Raw genomic sequence first — 23,305 nt, forward strand, 5'->3', positions numbered from 1 at the left:
TCTAAACTAAGGAAACTCCAGCCCATGCAACGGACAACAAGGACAAAGCTAGACTCTAAACATGCGAGAGCACTGTATTCTAACGGTTAGAGTTCGTTTGGGTCAAACAAGTTGCACAGCTCACTCGACACAACTGATCGCACTCCGAGGAAGAAGGAACACTTGCATGCATCCCCTTCGAGCTGAGGATACTGGGGTTAAAAGAACAGGGCGTAAGGGTGCGCGGCTACTCGAGCGTGAAATTATCGGGACTCGCTACTCTCCGCAACATTTCAATGGACACTGCCTTCAAGGTACATCCGGTTGGACAATGCTCTTCGCCAGTTGGCTCCGATCGACGAGTATACTCGTCACAAAGAAACGGCGATGCTTCGCGGTACAAATACATTAGCCACACGGAGAAAGTAATTTCCGTTCGCTATTTAAATTGCAATCTCGATGGAAACTGGAATATATATTCGTAAAGTTTGAAACGTTCGAAATATTTGGAGGCCAATAAGGCAGCAAATAGAAAAACGTGAATGATTACTATGGAAAACTTCATCGATTCAATCTTACAATTTAGGTAGACACTCTTCGCAGAGGTCACTACAAACTGTACAGCCGAATGCGAGCGTCTGCTATTCGAACGTGCGGATTTTAATTATTTTAGCAACAGATTTCGAAATGAAAGATTAAGCGAATCTCTTCTAATAGATATAAATTCACGTTGGACCACGTGACAGGAACAACGAAGACTGACGCAGGACTACAGTATTTAACTAAGGAACTTCAAAGGACGTAGAATTACGTTACCGGTCTCGAACGTGTCAAACACTCCAACGCAGTGTCCATTTACGAAAAATGCTCTCGAGAGTAGCTCGCGTTAGTCCCACACTCGAGTGGTCGCCCAGCTTAACCAGGGGCACGGTCAAACCAAAATTCTCTCCGCAGGGGTTGCTAGCGGTGTCGGCCGAATGCAATGTTTACCGTTCACCGTGCGCTGCGTCGTGTGGCCGCACGCAGCCTGGTCCCGACGAGCAGAATACTTTCATCTCGTGCGAGAATCGACGGGTATCACAGTCTTGAGGGAACATTCTCCTTCTCGGCGAGAAACGACCAAAGAAAAAAAAAAAGAGAAAAACGGTTGCAAAAAGAAACGAGAAAAATAAATGAATCTAGAAAAGTGAAACTGTCGACGAATTACTGGCTGGCAGGACCGTGAAGCGTCTCGTTCCGGTCGGTGGCGAGCGGCGTCGAGTTTTCACTGAGTTCGTGGGGAACGATGCTTCGTCGTCCGGCACTAGAACCGCGGCGTACGCGACGACAACGGCGACACGCGTATCCGCGCAAACATCGAATTCGGCCGTACCGAAAAAGCCGCTAAAACCGAGAGAATCGCGGATGACGGGATGATGGTGGAGGTCCAAAGCGGCGGGCATCGGTTGAAAAAGAAATAATCGTTTTCCCCCCTACCCTCCTCCTCTTCCTCGGGCAGCCGCTCCATCGCCTTCCCAAGAGTAACCCAGGCACTCGCACGCAGACGCACAGCTCTGCATTCGGAGACGGACAGGCCGAGCGAGCGAGCGAGCGAACGACCGAGGACGGCGAGAGAAGGACCGCCGCGGTAGGGGAATAGATCGCCGCGAGTGGTGGGGCGGGCTACGCTCGGTGGCGAGAGCGAGACGATACGGAGGGAGAACCGACCAGCGAACGGACGACAGGGGAGGGGCGGGTGCCGAGGAGAAACAGGAAGGGAGTAGGGCGAGAGTCCCGAGTAAAAGCTGTGACTAGAGGTTAAGGCTAGAGATGCTACTTAGGAATATACAGAAGACGACGACTTATTGATAGCTGATACAACGATAATATCGTTCGGTTATTGTGACGGCTAGAATGCGCGAGCTGCCTGGAAATTGACGCGTAATAGATTTATCGCTTGATTTTTGTTTGTTCAAGGAGAAATACGGAGCACTTTCGGACGCTGTTCGAAGGAAGACGTTGCACGATGCTTTAGAAAACGGCAGTAGGGAAGAGGGAAAACAATTCGTAGCCCCATCTGTGTTGCGACGTCGGTAGAAGCGCGTGAAGAGAGTTGATGGTTAGAATTTCGAGCGCGAGTCTAATCAAGTTGCAGCATCGGCGGTTGCCGTCGAAACCGACGGAATTTCGTTTCGAATCTTCCCCGCTGTTTCTGTAATAATACTTTCTACTGGTTGTTAATACGTTTCCACTGGAAGAAGTCATTGGACCAGTTTTCTTCGACGCTAGAACTACTGAACAAAAAATTACCTATTATAGATTTCTTTTCGTGATTTTTAGAATAGATGCTTCTCTGGGAGTTTAAAGAAATTGATTTGGTAGTATGCAAATTGAATCATGAGTCAAGTCTCAATAGCACTCTTCAAGTTTCTATACAGCAGTTTAAAAAAGTCAATTCCAGTGCTCGGTAGTTCTAATGGTAAGTAAATGTTGAAATAAGAAACACTCGTCGCACCAGTGAAGGGAAATTCAATTTGCAGGTCCGTCGATAGTCGAACGATATTATCGATGTATCGAATTATCGAGGGCATTTCGATATTTATCGATAACGTTATCGATAGCGGCAGAGCGGTTCGAGGAAGAGGGCATATTGGAGGAGGGGAGAAGCCCGAGGAGTCCCGAGTAAAAGCTGCGGTTAGAGGTTAAGGCACGTCCTACGGTACTCACTGCTGATCTTCATGCCACCCAGGGGCGGATTCGCGGGCAGCTTGTTGCCCTCGGCGAAGGAGGTGGTCCTCGGTCGGCCGCTCATCCTAAAATCTTCTTCACTGGCTCCTCCACCTCCACCTGACACCGAGGTCTGGAGTATGCAGCCTCTGGTTCCGCTGGCCGCCGCCTCGGCTGGCCGTGCCACTTCCTCCTCCTCCTCTTCGTAAACGCCTCACGTGAAGAGAGACAGGAACGCGTCGAACTCGTCAAACTCGCCCTCCTCGTCGTCGTCGTCCTCGTCGGTTTCGACAACACTTCGGACATCAATGACAGTACGACGAACGATAATCACTTCGCACGCACGCATACAATGGTCACACCGTTTGGTTCTTCTATGTTACCGCACGGTTTGTTCTCGATCGACGGATGAAGGGAGAGAAAGAGAGCGAGATGGGACTACTGCACACACTCGCGGTCAGAAAGAGAGAAACGGAGGGTTAGAGGGACAGAGCGAGAGAACGTGTGTGTACGTATATATAATATGTGTATGTGTGTATGCGTGAAAGAGAGACAGAGGAGGAGAATCGGTGTGAGCAAACGATAGAGGAAGAAATAGAGGAGGAAGGGCGGGAGGGATAGAAGGGAGGGAAGAGAGCAACGAGCGAGCAAAGCGCGCGCAAGATCGAGAAAGAGAAGAAACTAGGGAGAACCGTGGATAAGGAGGATGACGGTGGATAATGATCGACGTGTACGCGAGAACGGAACGGAACGGAATGGAACGGAAGGGAAAACGTTTCGACGTGGAAAAATTTCTTTCGCACTACCGACAGACACTTCCGTGGTGATAGGTATATACGAGGAACGTACCCGTCAACGATAGTGGTCGCTAGCGATGGTAGCGACTCTCGCGATCAACTGTATCGCTGTCGCGATGGAACAGCGCGCACACACCGGGGTTATATACACACCGTTCGCACCAAAGCACGTTCGCGCGACAAGGTTTGCCGTCCGAACGGAGTCTCGCACGAATCCTTTCTTCCTTTCTTCGTAGTGCAGTCGAAACGATGCCCACCGGCGGTGTAGAGTAACCGCGCCGGTGGCGTCCAACTACGCGGCGAATTGACACAATTTACGAGGATCTTCCCGTATTGGCCGCTGTCGTCGTCACCGCCGCTACCGCCGCTGGTGCTGTCAGGGAGTATCACGGATCGAGAAGCACGCCTCTAACTACCTAATAACCTGGACGAGGGCGCGGAACGTTGTCGAGAGGTACGCCGCGAGGGGAGGCGGGGGTCGACGTTTTCAGAACGGTTCGTACACGCTCGCGACAGTGGAGGCACACCGCCGCACTGGTAGCCTTCCTATATAGCGCGACTACGCGACGGTCTGGCTCTGACGGGTCGAATTTCTTCGGCGTTCGCCGACCTAAGTACCTCGCCGTTGCATCCACGGTACGACGGCAACGATGAATTTTCGTTTCCCCGACAACGCCTCCGGCAACGACGGTCGTGTCGTTGCTGCACCGTTGTTACTCCTCCAGCCGCACCGACCAACCACCACTCGCGCTCCGTTTTCACCGTGTTCTCTTCTACCGTTCCGTTTCTCTTTTTCGGCCTAACGGCGCAGTCGGTCGGTCTCTCGCTGTCTCTGTCCTTTCTTTCCTTCTTTCCTCCCTTCTCTCCCCCCCTTTCTCGACGGTGTAATCTTCTCTCACTCTCGCGGCCGTGCTCCGACGGAGGGTGCGGGGGAAGCGCTACCGCCTCACCTCCACCACTACCGCTCTTTCTCGCTCGCTCTATCTCTGTTCGTGTTGCTTCGAACCGTTCGGTCACCGCTCGTCACTCTTTCTCGTGCTTCTCGCACACTCCTCACGCCCGACGTTGTCGACTTGCCAGGCTTGTGCACAACATTTTGCCGCGATGGCCGCTATGTCGCGCAGAGGAAACGATCCGGGGCCCCGTAGAGACGCCGACGTGGACGTCCGTCCTCCTCGTCGCAGCCGTCGTCGTCGTCCGTGTCGTCGTTGCTCGAGGGGAGATCGTCGTCGCCGTCGTTCCTCGCTTCTGCTACCGACCACCGTAAAATCACTATGCGATCAAAACGACGCCTCGTACCTAACACCGGCCGACGGGTTCAGGCGCGGGCTCAAGTTCTCGTCACGAGATTAATCCTCGACGGTCAACGACGACTTCTATTCCTCGCCGTGCACGGGAACACCACACCAGCTACGAATTTTTCGAAGCCTCCTCAGACATTGACCCGTTCGGGCGAGATCGGGCCACTCGAGTGTCGGCGGACATTGCCGAAAGTGACGTCAGCAACACCCCGCCCTGCCCCTTGCCAAGCGAACGATCGTATGGCAAGTTGGATGGCGCGTTCTTCGTCTAACGCGCCGCCATCTTACGACCTGCTTGCGAAACTAACTGAAAATACCGCCAAATTTAAACCGGCTTTGCGCGCGTTTTGCGTTCTTGGTAACGATGATGCGGTGTAGGTGATGTTCGCTTAACCGGGTGAATATTCTAATGACAGTTGCGACACGATGATCCTCAGGTTAATGAAATGTGCGAAATTTACATTCGGAAAGTAAGATGTACTTCGTTTGATTTCAGACACACGAAAATGAATCGATACTCCGGCAATTATGTTTTACTCTATGAAAGAAGAAAAATGGAAGTACTAAATCAATACCTGGAACCCTCTGTTGTTGGTTTATCTATTGCATGATATTCCTCGTGCATGAATATGTTACTAAATTCTGTATCAAGATTATCGTGTAACCAGAAATTCGATACATTTCCTTGTGTATAAATAGATTTTAATAAATCAACACTGGCTTGCCCGCAGAATGCACGTAGTGTAATAAACGCTGTTAGGTTAGCTTTGGTACTTTCGTCGATCGTGATATTATTTGATCGTTACATTTTTACTTAATGTGTGATTTTCACAAATGATATACGACTATGCCTTTACACCGCGATACATGTATCTTGACAATTCAAATACTTCTTCATCTCACCTCAGCTGACCAGAAGACACTGCACTCTTCCAACATCTGATTGGTATTACGTGTCATCGGTGCATTCTATTTACCAATCAGAAAACTTGAAGAAGTGTAGGAATCAATGTGACGAAATATTCTCCTATTTTATGCGCACTATACTTTTATCGATCTTCCTGTATGATTCTTCTTGTTTTCTATATATTTCTTTTATTGTTTGAAGTAGAAATATGTTTAAGTTTGTGTGTGTGTGAAACTCAATTGATTCACGTCTTATTAGTTCAAGCGACAGCAGCGACATCTACCTTTTTATGATTGCACGTATGCGTATATGTATATATCAGTCTGTTTCACAAACAAAACAGTAATCAATCGTGAACCAGATCAAATTCTGAATACAAAAAATATATCGATTTCTAATTACTTTCTTCTTTAATTATTCCATAAAAATACGAATTTCTAAAGGAAATCGTACGACTTTATTGTTCGACGCAGCGACCAATCGGAGCAATGACAATTAAAGCGAAAGTAACGCCATGTGAGAATGCGGCAGTTTCACAAACTATAATGAGCATTCAGTTAATGATATCACTGTTCTCTGTTTTACCTTGTATTGGTATTATGTGAAAATTACTTACAGATATCCTATGAAATATAACTTTTGCTACGAATCTAAAATACCGACACTGTTATAAATGTTCTGTTGTACTGGTGAACTCAACTTGAATAAAACGGTCAGCTAGTCAACTAAAATAAAACTGCATATAAAAAATGCATGTTCAAAGAAGCTAAATTTTACAGTGTTGTTATTCTTGAAGAATTATGCATGTATATAAAACTATCAACGATGACGATAATAGTATTTAAGGGATTTCATTCATTTAATTTCATAGCAACTTTTTCGTTTTTTCTACTTAAGTTTATCTAAACTAATTTTATTCGTAACTTGAACTACAGGGAACATACGTTCCCTGAACGAACAAGATAGATGAGTAAAACGAGTAAAAGTTACATGAGATGTATTTCATGTTTGTCTATTACCGAACAATGAATTATATATACGACTAAATATTTTATAATATAAACTTACAGAATAGGAACGTAAACCACGCCCGTGAACCTCTCAATTTATGAATACATAAATGCACACAAATTCTGCGATTTCCACTCAATAAGTGAAATAAATAAGTGAAACATATTATCTACTTAGAGATACTTTGAAATTGAAGGTTTCTGGGAACTAGTCTGAAATAGCAGTAATTAACAAGCCCTAATTAGAAGAATACAAAACATCCTGCTTAACACAAAATACAGAAAGATATTCATTTATGAATTAATCCCTAAATGACCTATCCAGTCTCCACCACTAACACGTTCGGTGTGAATTCGGTCGATGCTGCCTCTACTTGCAACACGAACAGATTTCTCATGGTGGTTCCGCTGAGGGATGGTTGCTCGTAATCCTGTTTGCTTTTCCGTTTCAGCTGTTTCTTTCTTGACTCCTTGCACAGGGAATTGCAAATAGCATTCTTGGACCATCTGGCTCTCCAGGCCAATTTAATCTCGGAACGTACTTCCGCGTTCAACAGACAGTAGAGCAAAGCAACGAAGGTACCCTGAAGATCACGAACGTTCGTCAACCTCTTCGTTAATGCCTTGACTAACGCGTTCGCTACCAGCGTTTGTTTCAGCGGCGATCCTCTCAATTATAATACTTTCTTCGATTCAATAAATCTTGTAAAGAAACTATTGAAACGAACGAAGCTAAAACGAGTCATTGAGTCTCTAAATGTAATTTCGTAGCTTATAACTTTAATTAAGTATATCTATAGGATTAATTTCATTTTCTTTATAGAAAATACAGAATTGCGGCCGTCACAAATATGTGACACTGGCAGCGAACGTGTTCTCGAATTTTCAAACTGTTTGAAATTGTCAGATTTGAGATTCGAAACTTAAAACTATTTGGAATCGAATTGTTCGACATTAGGAACTTTCTGTTACTTTAACTTTTCAATCTAAGATACGGGACGGTCCAAGGCAAGCCAAAATACCTGAAAAGAGGCGAAGAATTGATCGCAGAACAACCAGACCAATTCCACGCGATGGTCCTTGTGGTAAGAGAAGCCTAGGAACAGAGTGTAGTGGGCACCGAAAAGTGGCACAAGGACTAGCGTGGATTTAGCCCACCTACTGTATAAAAAAAAATTCAGTTTCGACTCAGCCTCGTAAAATAATGGTGACTGGCGCGATAAGAACAATAACAACTAATAAAGAATCAACGTGTCCAAGAAGCTCACCTATATTGCATCTTTTTACGTTGCAGGTGCACCGAGGTTTTGAACTTGATGAACAACACGCGCACAATGTTGATGAACAGCAGAAAGTTGAACTGACAGGAATTTACGGTTAATTGTCAAATTTTCTAATTCTATTTACAATCTTCGAGTTCAAACTACTTTACCGAATAATCTTTTAAGCGTAAGTGAAAATCAAGTATAGAAATAGATAAATAGGGGTTGAAGATATTTGAAAAATACTCACCAGGATCGAAATCATTATAGGTATTCTGATGAGGAGGAACAGAGAGGGATTGCCATGAGTGGTCCAGCAAAGCGTGTCCTCGATCGTGGCCCGGATTATTATCCACGGAATCACCACGAACACGGGCAACCCTTTGTCACGGGAAAAAGGATAGCAAAGGGTTCAAAATCGATACTCTACACTGAACAAACCAATAACTTCGAGAAGGTATTAACAGACTGTTCTTTTCTAAATTTTCTATAGAAATACTAAGAATGCACCTATTCAAATTTCGATTGATTTAGAGTTCAGTTTACCCAGTACTAGAACTACGTATACGTCAAAATACAAGTTCCAGTTTGCTCATTTTGCAATTATTGATTCTTTACAAGTATTAAATACTTGAAATGAGTTTGAGAAGCTGAAGAAAATTTATAATTACAATCTTTTCTGTAATAATTCAATCTGTAGTAATCAATCAGACAATAATTAAAGAAAGAAGTAAAAATTCCTTAGACAAGCATCTAATATCTTTTCAGCAATTGCGAAAGAAGGTATCGGCAACGGGTTATTTTGAATCATCCGGCAGTACTGGAGTTCATGTTACCGACAGTGTATCGACCCGTAATCGATCTTACCCCAGCCCATCAATATGTACAAATTGATAGCTGCGCTGTCAGCGCAAAACGCCAAGACAACCAGATTATGGAGGTACAATCCCTCCATCAATATCCACGAGTAATTGGCGACGATAAAGTACTGCCACGTGCTAGTGATCGCCTTGCATATCAACATCTGGAACTGATTATTCCGGTTCCGCGTTATGTCATTGACAATTCGTGGCCTCGCTCTCTCTTGTTTGGGAGAGCGTCTCTGACACACATGACCTACGTTTCGTTGCTTGATGAACGCGTTATTCCCGTCGACGTAGACGACGTCCACAGCGAGACCCACACCGTCGACGAAGATCCAGTCCCTGATCAGAGCCATGAATGCCCTCATTATGAACGAGGAGAACAGGTGCATGTGCAGTCTGTTTCTCGGGTTTCTGAGCTTCCTAGAAACGTCAACGATATTTTACTTTACAGCGCGGAATCTGCTTGACGCTGAATATCTCTCTCGTCCAGTTCGAAGTCAGAAAGAATGCAAATGCATCAACCAGTTTATTTTACATTGCATATTTCATGAATTCTCATTGATTAGAGTTGAAACGATTAACGATCAAGTTTTCATAGACTAGCATTCCTGCGAGTTTTATTTCCGTACCCCGAAGTCTGTTTCGTATTGAATATTTGATTGACTCGTGATTATGGAATATGAAATACACTGAAATGAATGAAATAATATACTAGGCATTGATGAAGTTTAATTACTAATACCTCAACAGGGAAAAGACGATCATCGCGACGACGAGCATGGCGAAAGAGGTCGCGTATCCGATCTGCGAGACGGTCCTGACGATCGGTAGCCATTTCTATGAAAAACCAAACTCATTCAAATAAATTCATTGATATTTCTTAACTGAATCATTGTCTTTGATAATTTATATTATTTTCGGAGGCAACATTTGATTCTTACGTCCAATAAAAACGATTCGATGCTTTCATAATCGTGCGAGTTCGTCATCCCGAATCTCCGACCAGCGATCTTCAAGATCGATTGGTGAGTAAACACGTCAGAGGATTCGCAAAGGCTGTAGTTGCTGCCCTCGGGATCTTTGTACCACTGGCTGCTCGGTGGGCAGAATTTGGTGGCGATCGTTCGATTGCTCGATTCCAAGGTGGTCCTTGATTCTTCATCGAGGGCAGTTTCCGGAGGACAAGAGAGAACCGCGGTCGTCAAGACCTTCGTGGACGGCCAACACAGGAAACCGTCGAAGAACGGAGGACAGTGGCGATATTGCGTGCTATTCACCAATGTCTCGTTGTCTATTTAAATGAAGACGACGTTAATTAGATTGTCGAATCATTTCAGAACCATTCTTCTTTCCCTTACGACGAAAAATGTAAAATTTAATATTCATTCCTTTCATTCGACGCGCATTTTGTCTTTTACTTTAAGAGAAGAATTTTTGAAATTAACTATTATATTTTTCCCTGTATTCCTATTGTTTAACTCATTGAATATAACACAGCATTTTTGAGATTTTGCTCTTTTTATCTTTAAGAGAAGAATTTTCGAAATTAACCCTTCGCACTCGGAAGTCTTTGAGTAGACATTCTTTAAGACGAACTGAACGATAGAATATATATAAGTTAAGAAACAAAGTTATTGTTCCTATATTTCACATGTTTATCGATTATACGGAGTTTAATATTGTATGTAAACTTTATAACTCTGGTATATCAAATCGAATGGTGAACGAGAGTCACCTCTCGAGTGCAAATGGTTAACTTCTCCTTCGCTATATTTCTGTCGTTTAATTCATCGAATATAACATATAATTCCAAAGTTCTTCGATTCGAAAGGAGACAATGAAAGTCACAGGATTATTTAATGGACTTACACTCCGACAACAGCCGATCGCACTTCAGCCTCTGGTCACTGATGAATTTGTCCATCACAGCTGGGACACTGGTCATCGCGATCCTCGCAACGCTCGACGTCGTGGAGAATTTTTATGAAAATGGAAATTCAACGTTTCCGTTCGCGAATCAGTGTCAATGGTTCATCTTTCTTTTAGAGGCTCGATGATCATGAATCTGTTTTCGTGAAATTTGAAACAGAGATTCGATGGAAGGAGCGAAGTTACATTCCTGGTAGCGCGAGAAGACGACGCGGTGTACTTGAAATCTGGGATCGAAGTGAGCCACGAGCGGACTCACCACGGCAGTCCGCCTGTTTACAATCTTGCCTCGCCCTCCGTTTTCTTTCTATTACGGTGGGGAAGAACAGGTAAACTCCAAGTGGAAAGAGTCAGCCATTAGTCGGACAAGGGTAGCTTGGCTTTTACTCTGCGAACGTAGCTTCTTGTGTTAGTGCTAAAGTTGCTTAATAGTTAAATTGAATATTTTGTATTCTTGTGTAGAAACCACAAGAATGCATTTACTGAAAGAATTAATAATTGGAATTAACATTTCGGTTTGCATATTACTAAAATAAATCAACTTCACTAATAGTTTCTCTAAACAGATTAAACATTCTTATTTTTTTTAATTATTGAAGGATATAATAACTAATTCAAAAATTGGTGGAAGAAATTAAGTCTTGCAGCAAATAGGTCATCAAAATACAATTTTTACCAAACAGAGATATTTTATGGAAAAAAATATTCAGTCTGCTCTGTTTGGTGAATGAATAATTTGTCGTGTGACGATGTCTGCACGCTAGCCGAGGCCCATTTAAAAATACTCCCGCTTTCGAGAAAGTGGTTAATGTATCGAACCGGCAGGGATCATCTTCAACCGTGTTTAATGACAGTTAACATTGGAATGGAAGTTATTTCGAGTCTCTTGAATGAGAGAAAAAGAGGTTCTTTCGAAAACCAGCAGAGAAGAATTTCTGTAAACAAACGAAACATTTATGCTTTGTGTAAAAGCAGAATGATTCGAAACCGGAGTGCCAACGGAGCTTGAAACGATAAAAGTCTTTGCGGTTTTCGGAGGTTTGTTCTCTCTCGTACGGCGGTTCGTTTGATCGTTTCCGAGTAATTTTTGGCGATTGTGTACAGTCGCAGTTGTGTACAGTGATTCAGTAGTACCTCGGTGATCAGCGAAGTATGTTAGTACAGAATGATGAAACACCGGCCAGTTGCGGATGAAAAATGCAATAAAGTAAATCGTTTGGTCAACGCGTGGACCATCCATCAAAACCTTGATGGCCAAAGTGTTTCGCTGAGTACATCAATATTGATAGAACTGCTATAGAGAAATAATCGATCACATCCAATTCCACTTCATTCTCAGTATTAATACGGAATAAAATAAACGACTACAGGCGAATGTTAATTTATTTGTCGATTGATCCGTATCATTTGCGATTTAACCGAGTAATCGGCGAATAATGGTGGATGAATATTTACATTTACATTCGAATGTAAATCCAAAAATAAGAGCACTAGAATTACTACACGATTCAAAACGACCCATTATAGCTTAAATAACAGAATTTTAAAAAGTCAGTTTCACTGACAGTTCTAGTGTTAACCCCTCGCGTAGTTAGAAAAAGTGAATGTCATTCGATTATCTTAGATTCAAATTAAATACTATTTTTCGATTATTAATTATATTCTAAAATAAAGTTGGACATTGATGAATTGAAAATGTTTCCTTGTTTCCTGATAAATTATTAATGTCGAAGTTATTAAAAAAAAACTCATAAGGTGAATGAGCGGGAGGAGGGAATAAGGTATTTCCAACGCACGTTGTATTCAAAATTTCTTTTATGTTAATCTTACACCAACCACACTTTACAACAGATTGTATTCGTCGTGGATCGACCCGGGAAATCATCCGCACGCGGTAAAGCTCTCACCGTGACCCCCGCGAGAACTCCACACCAATCTTCCGAATTGCACCTAACGCGTTACTATATTCCCCTGTAAACGCGCTTCGACACGGCTGACTAAAATTCATTCGAAAAAACGCAACAAACGCCCGGGCAAGAACGTTCGAAGGTTTCTACACATTGTGACGCGCGTTGCTGATACTGATAGCGACCTGAAAACAGCTAAAATTATGCAGGTCTGATGAAACCTGGCATCGATGTATCAGCAATGTGAATCATAATGTGTAGAAACCTCAACGAGCACAGCGGATAGTTTTATAGTCTGTCCAACGGAAACAATAGATGAGGATAGAAAATGTAAACAAGAATGTGCGACAGCTAAATTATCAAACAATGAAGGTCTCCTATTTCTCTTGACGAAGCGGTGTCGTTTCACTGCTTTGTCTTCTGTTCCCTTTCTCTCTTATCTTTCTTACAGTCGAGTTATAGGACATAAAGGATCACTGCTATGGACTTATTGCTATTCTCATTTAGAACGTATTGTATGCTTTACAAGTTTTAACATTTGCGATCGGGAGACTGTAAACACAGTATGGAACGAAACGAACGTTAAAAGATGATTACACGGCTATGAACATGGTTGCAAAATGGACAGTTATAGATATGGAAAATGACAACCGTATGTGGTTTATTAGAAACTGTGTCAGGCGTGACTGAAATAATGGTGTCTGACGATCAATCGTTTAGTCCGTAAATGTTTTGTTTACATTTATGTATTTATATGAATTAATGTATAAATAATTTATCGAACAATGACACTAATAAATTATTTATATATGCCTCGTCTCGTTGGACAGACTGTACGCATCCGCATCCAGTAGGGGTCGTGCTCAAAAATCACTTGATTCGTTACAGCCATCGATGTCGGTAAGTGTCAGTAAGTACAGACGTTTCGTCATCCCGCCGGCTCCCTCTGTTTTTCGTTAATTAGCTACAATTATGTAATCGTTGGGTCGCCCACTGCTCCCGTACGTCCAAAGTGATCGCGTATTTACAAATCTATCGGTCGTGGTAGGCCGTGTAATCGTTACTCGCGTCCACGCTCTCGATCCTGAGACGAAATTCGACGTAGCCACGGATTAACGCAACGTTTAACCCCTTTAACCGGGGAGGACGAATCAACTCGTCCGACGTGCTCGCTTTTCTTCCACTGTTTCTCATTTTCTGGCTTGTTCGCTTAATATTCATTACATTATAAATATTATAATATTATATTTCAGCTAGAAATGAATCAATTAATATTCTCGTGTTATGGAGTAAACCGCTTTAAATCAATATTATTTGTGAAAAAAAAGCATTTTCGTAGTAACAATTGATTCAGTTGAAGAAACGGCACGAATGTCCCCGTTCTCGCATAGCCGGGTCAACGTTGTCGCGGTAATCCGGGCGTCACAGCGTTTCGTTCTACGGCCTATTACAAAATGGACAATCGATCCTCGATTATGCTGTTCCGCGACAATCGCTCTCGGAATTTGTTCCTATTAACATTCTAACTGGGTTTCGCAACAACTATGAGTACAAAGGAGAGCGAAATTGTCGCGTCAAGTTTCTTCGTCATCTTCTGATTACGATCTCAGCACTCTTTGGTAACGAATGTCCATCGTTGTTCCAGTCTTCCTGGGACACAGACTACCAAAGACTAATACATCAATCGTGAACTCTCTAACAACATTGTCATCTTTCCTCCGGTGAACTCTAGGGCACAGATTTGGCAGTGCAAAGAGAAGTCTACGCGGACATCCGTCATTCTCTCGTCACAGCGACCACTTTCTCGTCACGACAAATCGGTATTCCCGTGAACGAGGTTCGGGAGAGATTTCTTCTCGAATGCCTTCGCTGTATCGATCGTTCATTGTTCGCGTGGGGTATCCTGGCTAACGTCGCCACCTTGAATATCTTTCCCATTATTTCTCCTGCTACAACCTCTAGGGCTATCAATGGATTTCCGCTTCCTTCGGACGCCATTATCGTCCTCCCTTTCTCTCACGAAAAATATCGAACAAATATCACCGACCATCGATCCGATGATCATAATATCAACGATCGGGCCATCGATTTCAAACAAATTTCGAAAATGGCCCGTCTCCAATAAATCGAACTTCTAAAATCCGTTTCCGATAAATAGGTCCATTAAAAATCTTTAAAGTCCTCGATAAATGTAGACCGATTTCACATAAAACATCTGAAACTTAATTCGTCGCCCTCGCTGAGGACTGCCATTAAATCGGATCCGCCGCGTTTTGCCGGGATTCAGGGCGGGTCTTAGCTAAGACGGTCCACGCGGGGACGTCGGACGTTGTCCGAGATTTTCCTCTTCTAAATACAAGGGACGAGAACGCGATCTCGGCGCGACCATTCCCCCGAGACCGTAGGAACGGCGGTGTCATCTAATTAGCGCGCGCGCGCGCGCGCCACCGGTAAAGATTACTAGAGATGTGTCGGTGCCCGACGAATCGGTTCCAGAATTGTTCGAGTCGGCTCGACAATACCGAACTCTGCGAATCCGAACTATGTTTCATAGACGAACTTCGTTGGATACGACGAATTGGAAGTGTTTATAAAATACTGTGTTCGATACATTCGGATTCTAGCCTTCGTACTACTTTCGTATTAAAACATAGTCCAGTTTCTCGATATTTCTTCACGGCCCGAGCCAAACAATACCGTATACGATCTATGTATCGAGCGCCCGAAGCTTTCAAGTTTTCGCACACCTCTAAAAATTACATTCGGAAAGGCACTTCGAACGAAAAGTATGGCATCGAGCTATACGGCAAGGCGTCCCGCGAGGAACCCTCAAATTGACGTTGATAATTCCATATCGTTAGCGTCACACCGTCGAAGTATCCGAGTACTCCCTGTTCGTTTTGCTTTTCGTTAGCAAGAAGATGAGAAAAAAAGATAGCAGAAGAAGAGAACGAATTGTGCCTTCATCATTCTCGGCGGAACAGAGAAACGCTCGACGAGTTCCTTCCCTTGCTCCCGTCGTTCAACCCTTGCGCCGGCAGTGCCTGGCTCCGCTTCGACCCGGCTCCATCGAGTTCCTCGTCCAAGTTCTCGGCTTCTAACGCCTAACTCGTTTATTTTGATTAGGTTCAAGGACAAGCTTGTTCGAAAATATATCTAGACAAATCGACGATCGAGAGACCGAGCGGATCTAGGCGTCGCCGTTCGTCGGTCGTCGAAGACGTCTGCCTCCGGAGGGTTTAGGTTGATCCTCTAATGATATCTAGACATCGTTTTAACTTCCCAGTATCGAGGAAATCAGTCTGTTTGATAGTCGGTGCTCTCTTCTATCACCCGGACACGCTTTTACAAAGGTACCCGTCGCTATTTCGCGCCCCTAGCTCGTCTCACAGGTTTCTCGCGCAACTAACGCTCGACGCAGCAACATACTCATTCCGTTCAACGATCAAATCACGAACGGATTACGCCTTCGGCTGGAGTCGCCGATAGATATCTTTATCGGACAACTACCGATGGTCCGGAGAGTCGCGTCGTAAACCACGCGTCTGTGCTCCAGCTCCCTTCATAGGGACCTTCATAGAGGTCGTCGCGGTGTTCCCTAAACTGGGTAGCTAAATCTGTTGGACTCGGACCCGGGGACGACAAGAACCGTTTCTTGTGACGTTTCCCGTGGACGCGACCGTCATCGCAGCCACGCGTACGGTAACAACTGAACCTGGCGATCAGACACGGACTGACGAACGGTCAGAGACATTTCCCCGGGTTCTGGGAGCACCATTGGGGCCACATCGCTTCCGTTTTCAATCCCCGACTGGTCAGCAGCTCCACATGGGCTGCCAGTCTGGTGTACACGCTTTCGTCCGTTGAGTAGCCGTTCGTTGGCAGGTCGCTCCTGAGTTTGGAGAAAACGTAACTGTTAGCACTGATCAGATAGGAAAACACCTATCTTTACTTGACTCTTTCACTTAGACTTTAATTCCCAGTTTTGCTACTAAACTGTTCTATCCGATTCGTATTCAACAGTAAATGTGCTGCGTTCGGTTAAATCAAAGCTTTCAAATTCCCGTCTTTCCCTTTGTGTTTGTTCCCACTAAGGACAATTTATCGTCTAACTTGTTTAAAACGTTGACTGCCACGAGAATTTCTAGTATTTTGTATAGTAACACTTATTCTTTAATAACAAAGGCAAATGGCATTGAAAATAATTATTAACACTAGAACTACCAGATGGGCCAAAATTACCCATTCCCGATTTCTTCTTTTATAATCATTGACAAGGCACAGATACTTGTTTGAGAAATTACTGCGGAAACTGATTTAGTAATACCTAAATTGATATATAAACCAATTGAAAGCTTAATAACTACACACTTGTGGCTCTCACGAAGAAATTTTCAAAAGTCAGTTTGAGTACTCAGTAGTTCTAGTGTTAATGATTTGGTATCGCAGTAGTCACATTACACTATTATCTAGCTACTTATGTTATTAAATATCTTTATTTAACATCAATCTTTTTAATACAATTGTTCTTCAAAAATTTGGAAGCTCCGGTGATCAGTAACCACCGTGGCGATCAGTTAACTCCGATTGTAGCAGAAGTACACAAAATGTCAATACGTTCAGTGTTAAAAAAATATATCTGCTGCCTTATAATGAACAGGTCCACCGATACCGAAAAGAACTATTGAATCACGGAATCTACTCACCACAACCGTTCAGCGAGGGCGGACGCCCTAGGCCATAGTCGAGGTCCTAAGGAAGCGTCGCCAGTCTGCTCGCTCCAGATCGCCGCCTCCCCTCCGAGCACCAGGTTCAGGTGCTGTTGGGGATAGTCCCTCCACGGTCGATGATTGTAGACAGTTTGCCAGGTGCGGTACTCGCCACACGCGGCCTCACCTGTCTCCCGCCACTTGCCGAACCCGCAGTCCAGGTACCAGGCGTCTACGTGCGACAGGATCACGCGGAAACCGTTCTCCAGGAGGTCTGGCGTTTCCGGCCAGTTGCTGCCGCCCCACGACTGTATCACGTGGATCTTGGGGTCGAAGTACATGGTGATGTAAGGCCTCTTGGTCAACGGCGAGCTCCATAGTATCACCGCCTTCGGTGTCTCGTCCCGGTTCGCCTTGACCAGCCTCTGCAACATCTTGGTCTCGAACTCGGCCCACATCGCGTGATGGTCGGTCATGTTCTGCGCCTGCATCGCCGCCGTGATGTTGCCGTACTGCGCCCAGCAATCCAGGTTCACCTCGTCGCCGCCCAAGTGCACGATGTCCCGGATCTCCGTCAGGTCCAGCAGCTCGCGGTACAAGCCCTCCAGGATTCGGTACGAGTGCTCGTTGATGGGATTCAGTTGGCCGCAATTCGGCTCTCCGCAGTAAGCGGACCAGGGCTGTTGGTCCACGCACAATGCCAGCTCACCGTAACCGTACTCTGTTCCTGCATTAGATAGATTCAGGGGTTTAAATGAAAATAGGGGATAGCGCGGCTAGATGTAACGATTAGACTGTGAATCATTATGGAAAGTTAACCCTTTGCACTCGAGGGGCGACTCTCAGACGCCGTTTCATTGAATGCAGAAAAATTGTAAAATGAAAAATTCAATATAACATGTTGAATAAGGTATTAACACAGGAAACATAGAAATGAAACAATTCTGGACCATAATTTATGCAAGATATTCCTTTATGTAAGTTGCAAATATTGTGAATATTTCGTCAGAAAATAGTGAATGTTTGTAATGGAAAATATTGTCGAGCGCAAAGGGTTAAATTTTTCAGGAAGTAATTGAAGAATGTAATTAAGATGGAAAAGTGCTGTAAGAAGTACTATTCTTTGGATATCTTTTATATCGTATTATGCATATTTTGTGCAATTTTGCAGTTGCTCAATGCCTATTGCATCAAAATCCGCAGTATAGTAACGATTTGGTTATGTCTGGCATCTAGTTTACAGGGTGTCGTTTAATATGGTGTTTTCAAATGTAAAACGATTATTATACCAGTTATGTAAACGTCACAAGCCTGTGTTTAAAACATACGTGAATATCAATGGCACGGCGCGATTCGAAAGTAACGTTGATTTCGTTGACGCATGATACGATTTGCTACGGTATTATTGTTTTATTTAACCAGTTACGTAACGCCTTCTGTTTCACGTGATTGTATTCCATTGTCTAACGGCCTTCAAACTTTTTAACTGGTTATTAACGAATAACGGTTTCTTGGTGCGATTAAAAACTAAAGTTACCTTTAGTTCTTCTCAAACAATTGTGATTTTGGAGGAAAAGCTGAGAGTACGACTGAATAAGTGGGTCAAAACTGTCGAATTAAATTAAATTAACGATAAACTGTTCAATAACTCATCGAGAAGAACTATCTTGTATCAAATTACAATTATCTACCTACTTTCAACGGACAATGAAAGTACGGGGAGATCGAGCTACAAGTTCTCGTACTGTTCCGTATTTAACACTAGACTTGCAGAACTCGTCAGTTCGATGGATATTGAATTTTTTAAACATTAATTAGTAACAGTTTAAGTTGAGTGTTGGTTCGCGCAATTATGCGAATATGCATTGCAATACACTAATTCTGAAGCTACGATTTTCGCGATTTATACAGATGAACACGTAGTTTTCTGGAAACAATAGAATAAAATGTAGAATAAACGTCCGTAAATCTAGTGTTAATAGCGCACAAAAATTCTGAAGAATATCCGACGCAGCCACGACGGAGCCGCGCGTTAACAATTTTCATTCGTACTGACGCATAGTCAATTGTTTCAATAATGCTGCTGACGTAACATTACGTTTTCGTTTTCCTCGAATCGTACCTATCGCCCCGTCACGTTTAAAAGAAGAATATCACATCGTACTGATATAACTGTACTGTTATTGCTCATCGATTTTGCGCCATCGCACAGTGGGATATTCGTTTGATCAGGCCGGCCAAAAGTCCATTTTAAACATTTTACCTAAACCAAACAATTTTTGCTTTTTGAGATAGCTGAATACGCGAGGAACAATGTCCTGCAAAATTTTTTTTATCCTTGGAGCACTCGAAAAGTGCTGAGCTATCCCGGAAGTTATACATTTTTCGACTACGCGTTTTACTCTTAAAATTTCTCGCAACAGTTCCCATATGTTTTGAGAAAGTTGTACGAATTTTTCTTCTGTATCAAGGTTTTCAAGTAACTTTACATTCTGCCTTTAATAACTCAGTACTTTTTATCGTGAACCTTTATGTAAATATAAAAGTTCATTTCACAATTTTTCTTTGATCTTCGATTCCCTACTCAGCTATAGCCTTCAACAGTGTCTTTCGTCTTGTCAATATTCCATGAATATTTCACAACTGTATTGCTACAATGTTGAACGACAACAATTTCTGCTTCCTTACACCAACAACGACACTAATAAACACCTCGCTAAACCATTTTCATTATTAACTAATTTTTCCTATCCTACAACTCTAATCAAGACATTCCCTCTTATTCCATCAATTCTTAAACATTCCCAATTGAGTCGCCGAGAAGCGAATGCAATTCAGTCGATTCTTTTATGTTCTCTGATTTTCCTAAATTCTAATAGAATAAATAATATTCTTTTTAGTTATCAAAGAATTTACTCGTTTCTTCGTTTTTACTAGAAAGCCCTTCTTCTTATAGCTTCTCAATATGTTCTATAATCAATTTTTCTTTTCTATACTTAACATTGGCTTCTAAGAATCATTCCCAGATCACTCTTAACACTAGATTTACGGAACAAGTCAATTTGACTCATGGAATTTTATAAGCATTATTAGGTAAACGTTTGAGTCGATTTTATTAACACAGTTGTGCAATTATCCTAATTGTCTACTCTTAAAGCTCTAATTTCTAAAATTTAAATGAACGGATAACAATTTTCCTAAGAACAATAGAACAAACTGTAAAATGTCAGTAAATCTAGCGTTAATCCGTAAAATAAAGTTAAATCAAAGCTTCGATAAGAAATTCAGGATTGCGTATTTGCATGGTTGTCTGAATCAAAATTAATTTATACTTTTACTATATAATGTTTATAATATTTAATATCAGTAAATCTAGCGTTAACACGTGAGCGAATCACAAACCCGAACCGGGTCAAACAGAAGTACGATCGACTCACCCCACTGCCATCCGGCGCCAGCGTGGGCGGGCGAATCGATCTCGACGAGGACCCGCACGCCGCGGATCCTCGCGTAGTCGGCGAGATCCTTGACGTCGTCCGGTGTGTAGATCTGATCGCCGCTGTACGCGCCCCACCTGGCCATCTCCGGGAACTGGGCCGAGTCGAACGGGAAGCTCTGAGAGTCGGTCAGGTGCCAGTGGAACGTGTTCAGCTTCGAGGCAGCCATTCCGTCGATCACCTTCTTCAGCCTCTCGATGGGGAAGAACTGTCTTCCGGTATCGACTAACAGCCCGCGATAGGGGAACACTGGCTTGTCTTCGATGGACGCGCGAGACAACACCCTCAACGCGCCCTCTCTGCCCGCCAGTTCGTCCCACCAGATCATCTGGCCCAGAGTCTCCATGCCGTGTCTCACGCCGAAGTAACTTTTACCGGTGATCCGTGCCTCTAGCACCTTGCCCTTCGACATCACTTCTAGGGTGTAAGACTCGTCGGCATCTAAACTCGGCCCGGACGCTCGACCGTTGCCCGCGCTCAGGTAGATCACGAAACTGTCCACGCCGGGTCGGCTCTTCGCGTTTGCTACCTTCACTAGGCTCCTCACGTTCCCTGCAAGAGGTTCAGTGAATTTTTCGGGATTCGTTGGTTTTGGATGGGAGCTGTGGAGCTGCTTCGAACTACTTCCCTATAAATCTACTAAATGCTTTGCGGATTCTGTTCTTTGTGAAGGAGCTATAGGTTTTCTAGGTAGGTCGCTATGCTCGTTGATTCGAAAAGTTGGCCTAACGATGACGATGTATTATCTCGTAATTTCGAAGTTACTTCGACTTTCTAATGGGTCTCTTGAATGTTATATCTAACAATATTCTATTGCTTCGGTATGTTCAGTAATATTTCAAAGTATCGTCATTTTCTCTTCGAGTTAGACCTTGGAACTTTTCGAATCGACCTCGTACTAATCCGATCTCCGAAATGTTCTCACCGATGAAGACGTCCTTCGCGTGCTCCAGCAGGTTCTTGGTCTCCTGGTCGCTGGTATTCACGGTGACGAACTCGATCTGCTGGTAGTGTATCACCACACTTTCCTCGCCGAGGATCACGTTCCCGGTGGGCCTGGGCCAAAGTAGCCTAGTGTTCCCGCCGCAGAGCGCGATGCAGCTTGCCAGAGAGGTGCGGGACGATCTAACCGCCCTCCTCTCGCACCGGCCGGCCACGCACGCCCAAGACCAAGGGCTCTGAAACGTCCTGGGCCCACCCCCAGCAGAACAGAAACGTCTCGAGATTTGATCCACGGATAAAATGTCTCTCATGCTGTTAATCATCATTTTCTCGGGGGTGTTACACGGATGGAACGTGTGCTCCCGAGCGAACGATTCAGAAGCTGCTTAGGCACTTGAAGACATTACGGTGGCTAACGCGTCGTCCCCTAACAGGTGGTTATTGGATGATTCGATCTGATTGCCGATACGATTCGCTGCTGGCTGATTACCGAATGAACTAACCTCATTAACCCTGCCTGCGCTCCTCGATGCATCAAGTTTCACACCTTTGCGACCAGGGTCACATATGTGGCGTTCAATTGTACGTTGCGTAAAGAAAATTAACACGTTGACTGCCACGAGAAACTTTAGCGTTTCATGTGTTACTTACTCTTTTGTAGCAAAAATAAAAAGGAATAATTATCGATTATTTGATATACCATTATTAGGTTACACTATGATCCAGTTATTTGCGTTGTTAAACATTTTTAGTCGACGTCAGTTATCTTACGAATTATAATTGTTTTCGAATAATTTAAATGCTCCGGTCATCGGTGACCACCGTGGTAGACAACGTGTTACATTACTTTCACGCGCGTTTCACTTTAAAACCGTAACGCACCGTGTAACCTGCAGAAATGCACATTTTCTTCAACTTTATTTTCATTTTATGATTCGTTAGTTGTATTTATTAAGATATTGCGACTATGGGGATTACTGCTAAAACAAACACTGGTCACGAACGTGTTAAAGATTATTGTATATAATAAGTTATTTATATTTTCAAGATTAAATTATTTTTGATAAAACGAGGATACGGTTGAGTCGAAAAAGATTGAACAAACGAAACGGTGATAAAAAGAGGTAAAATTGAATGGAATTGAGCCGGAGAGTGCAGCGGGGTTAATGTTAAATTCAAATTAATCGTTCCATCTCGAATGATTGTTCGTGAGCGTCGAAACTTTTTAGAGATTGCTGTTTAGAGATTAGTTGAATAGATTTACGATTGCGGTATCTATGGTGCAACATAGCAGTGTTTGTATGATTTACATGCTTCGGTACGTAACTGTTTCGAAAGGCAGCATTGTCTTTTCAATTCTAAATAACGGAAGTGTGCATGACGTTTGTTATGTGGTTCACGACTAACAGCGGAATTTTGATTAGCAGCTCGGTGACGTTCAAGTGCCTTTCAACTTCTTTCCAAATGGTATTTTTGTATCAATTAGTGTACAG

The 23,305-nt window shown here is 43.5% G+C and overlaps 3 protein-coding genes across 17 annotated transcripts in view; all 3 read right to left on the bottom strand.

The window, feature by feature from the left end:
- The window catches only part of LOC116431418 (glycogen synthase kinase-3 beta), a 106,419-nt gene extending 100,472 nt beyond the window's left edge, over nt 1-5,947 (bottom strand). For 2 of the 6 annotated variants that reach the window (XM_076365926.1, XM_076365922.1), the window contains exon 1: nt 2,686-5,947. Coding sequence is in view for 5 of the 6 variants with exons in the window: in XM_076365922.1 (XP_076222037.1) it covers nt 2,686-2,770 (85 nt within the window). In the remaining variant the exon portion in view is untranslated. Of the gene's footprint in view, nt 1-1,455; nt 1,570-2,685 lie in introns of those variants that run through there. The other 4 variants (XM_076365921.1, XM_076365920.1, XM_076365923.1 and 1 more) reach the window with 4 other exon arrangements.
- A 394-nt stretch (nt 5,948-6,341) lies between these two features.
- LOC116430317 (secretin receptor) lies at nt 6,342-11,133 on the bottom strand. Of its 2 annotated transcripts, XM_031984283.2 has the most exons (9): nt 10,698-11,133; nt 9,770-10,119; nt 9,571-9,665; nt 9,083-9,248; nt 8,830-8,992; nt 8,213-8,343; nt 7,969-8,060; nt 7,723-7,861; nt 6,342-7,284 (listed from the first exon to the last, which is right to left on the bottom strand). In XM_031984283.2, the coding sequence occupies exons 1-9, from the start codon at nt 10,771-10,773 to the stop codon at nt 7,018-7,020; spliced, it is 1,479 nt and encodes a 492-aa protein (XP_031840143.2). In that variant the 5' UTR covers nt 10,774-11,133; the 3' UTR covers nt 6,342-7,017. The 2 variants fall into 2 exon arrangements, with proteins under 2 accessions (XP_031840143.2, XP_031840134.2); XM_031984274.2 differs by having other exon boundaries at nt 8,830-9,248.
- A 1,421-nt stretch (nt 11,134-12,554) lies between these two features.
- Nucleotides 12,555-23,305, bottom strand: part of fdl (fused lobes) — a 49,809-nt gene continuing 39,058 nt past the window's right edge. For 7 of the 9 annotated variants that reach the window (XM_076365894.1, XM_076365897.1, XM_076365895.1 and 4 more), the window contains 4 exons: nt 21,796-22,063; nt 20,811-21,422; nt 17,371-18,100; nt 12,555-16,556 (listed from right to left, as the gene is read on the bottom strand). In XM_076365894.1, coding sequence (XP_076222009.1) covers nt 16,409-16,556; nt 17,371-18,100; nt 20,811-21,422; nt 21,796-22,063 — 1,758 coding nt within the window. In that variant the 3' untranslated portion in view covers nt 12,555-16,408. The remainder of the gene's footprint in view (nt 16,557-17,370; nt 18,101-20,810; nt 21,423-21,795; nt 22,064-23,305) is intronic. The other 2 variants (XM_076365891.1, XM_076365898.1) reach the window with 1 other exon arrangement.

This window comes from Nomia melanderi, chromosome 3 (assembly GCF_051020985.1).
Source record: "Nomia melanderi isolate GNS246 chromosome 3, iyNomMela1, whole genome shotgun sequence".
Taxonomy (NCBI): domain Eukaryota; kingdom Metazoa; phylum Arthropoda; class Insecta; order Hymenoptera; family Halictidae; genus Nomia; species Nomia melanderi.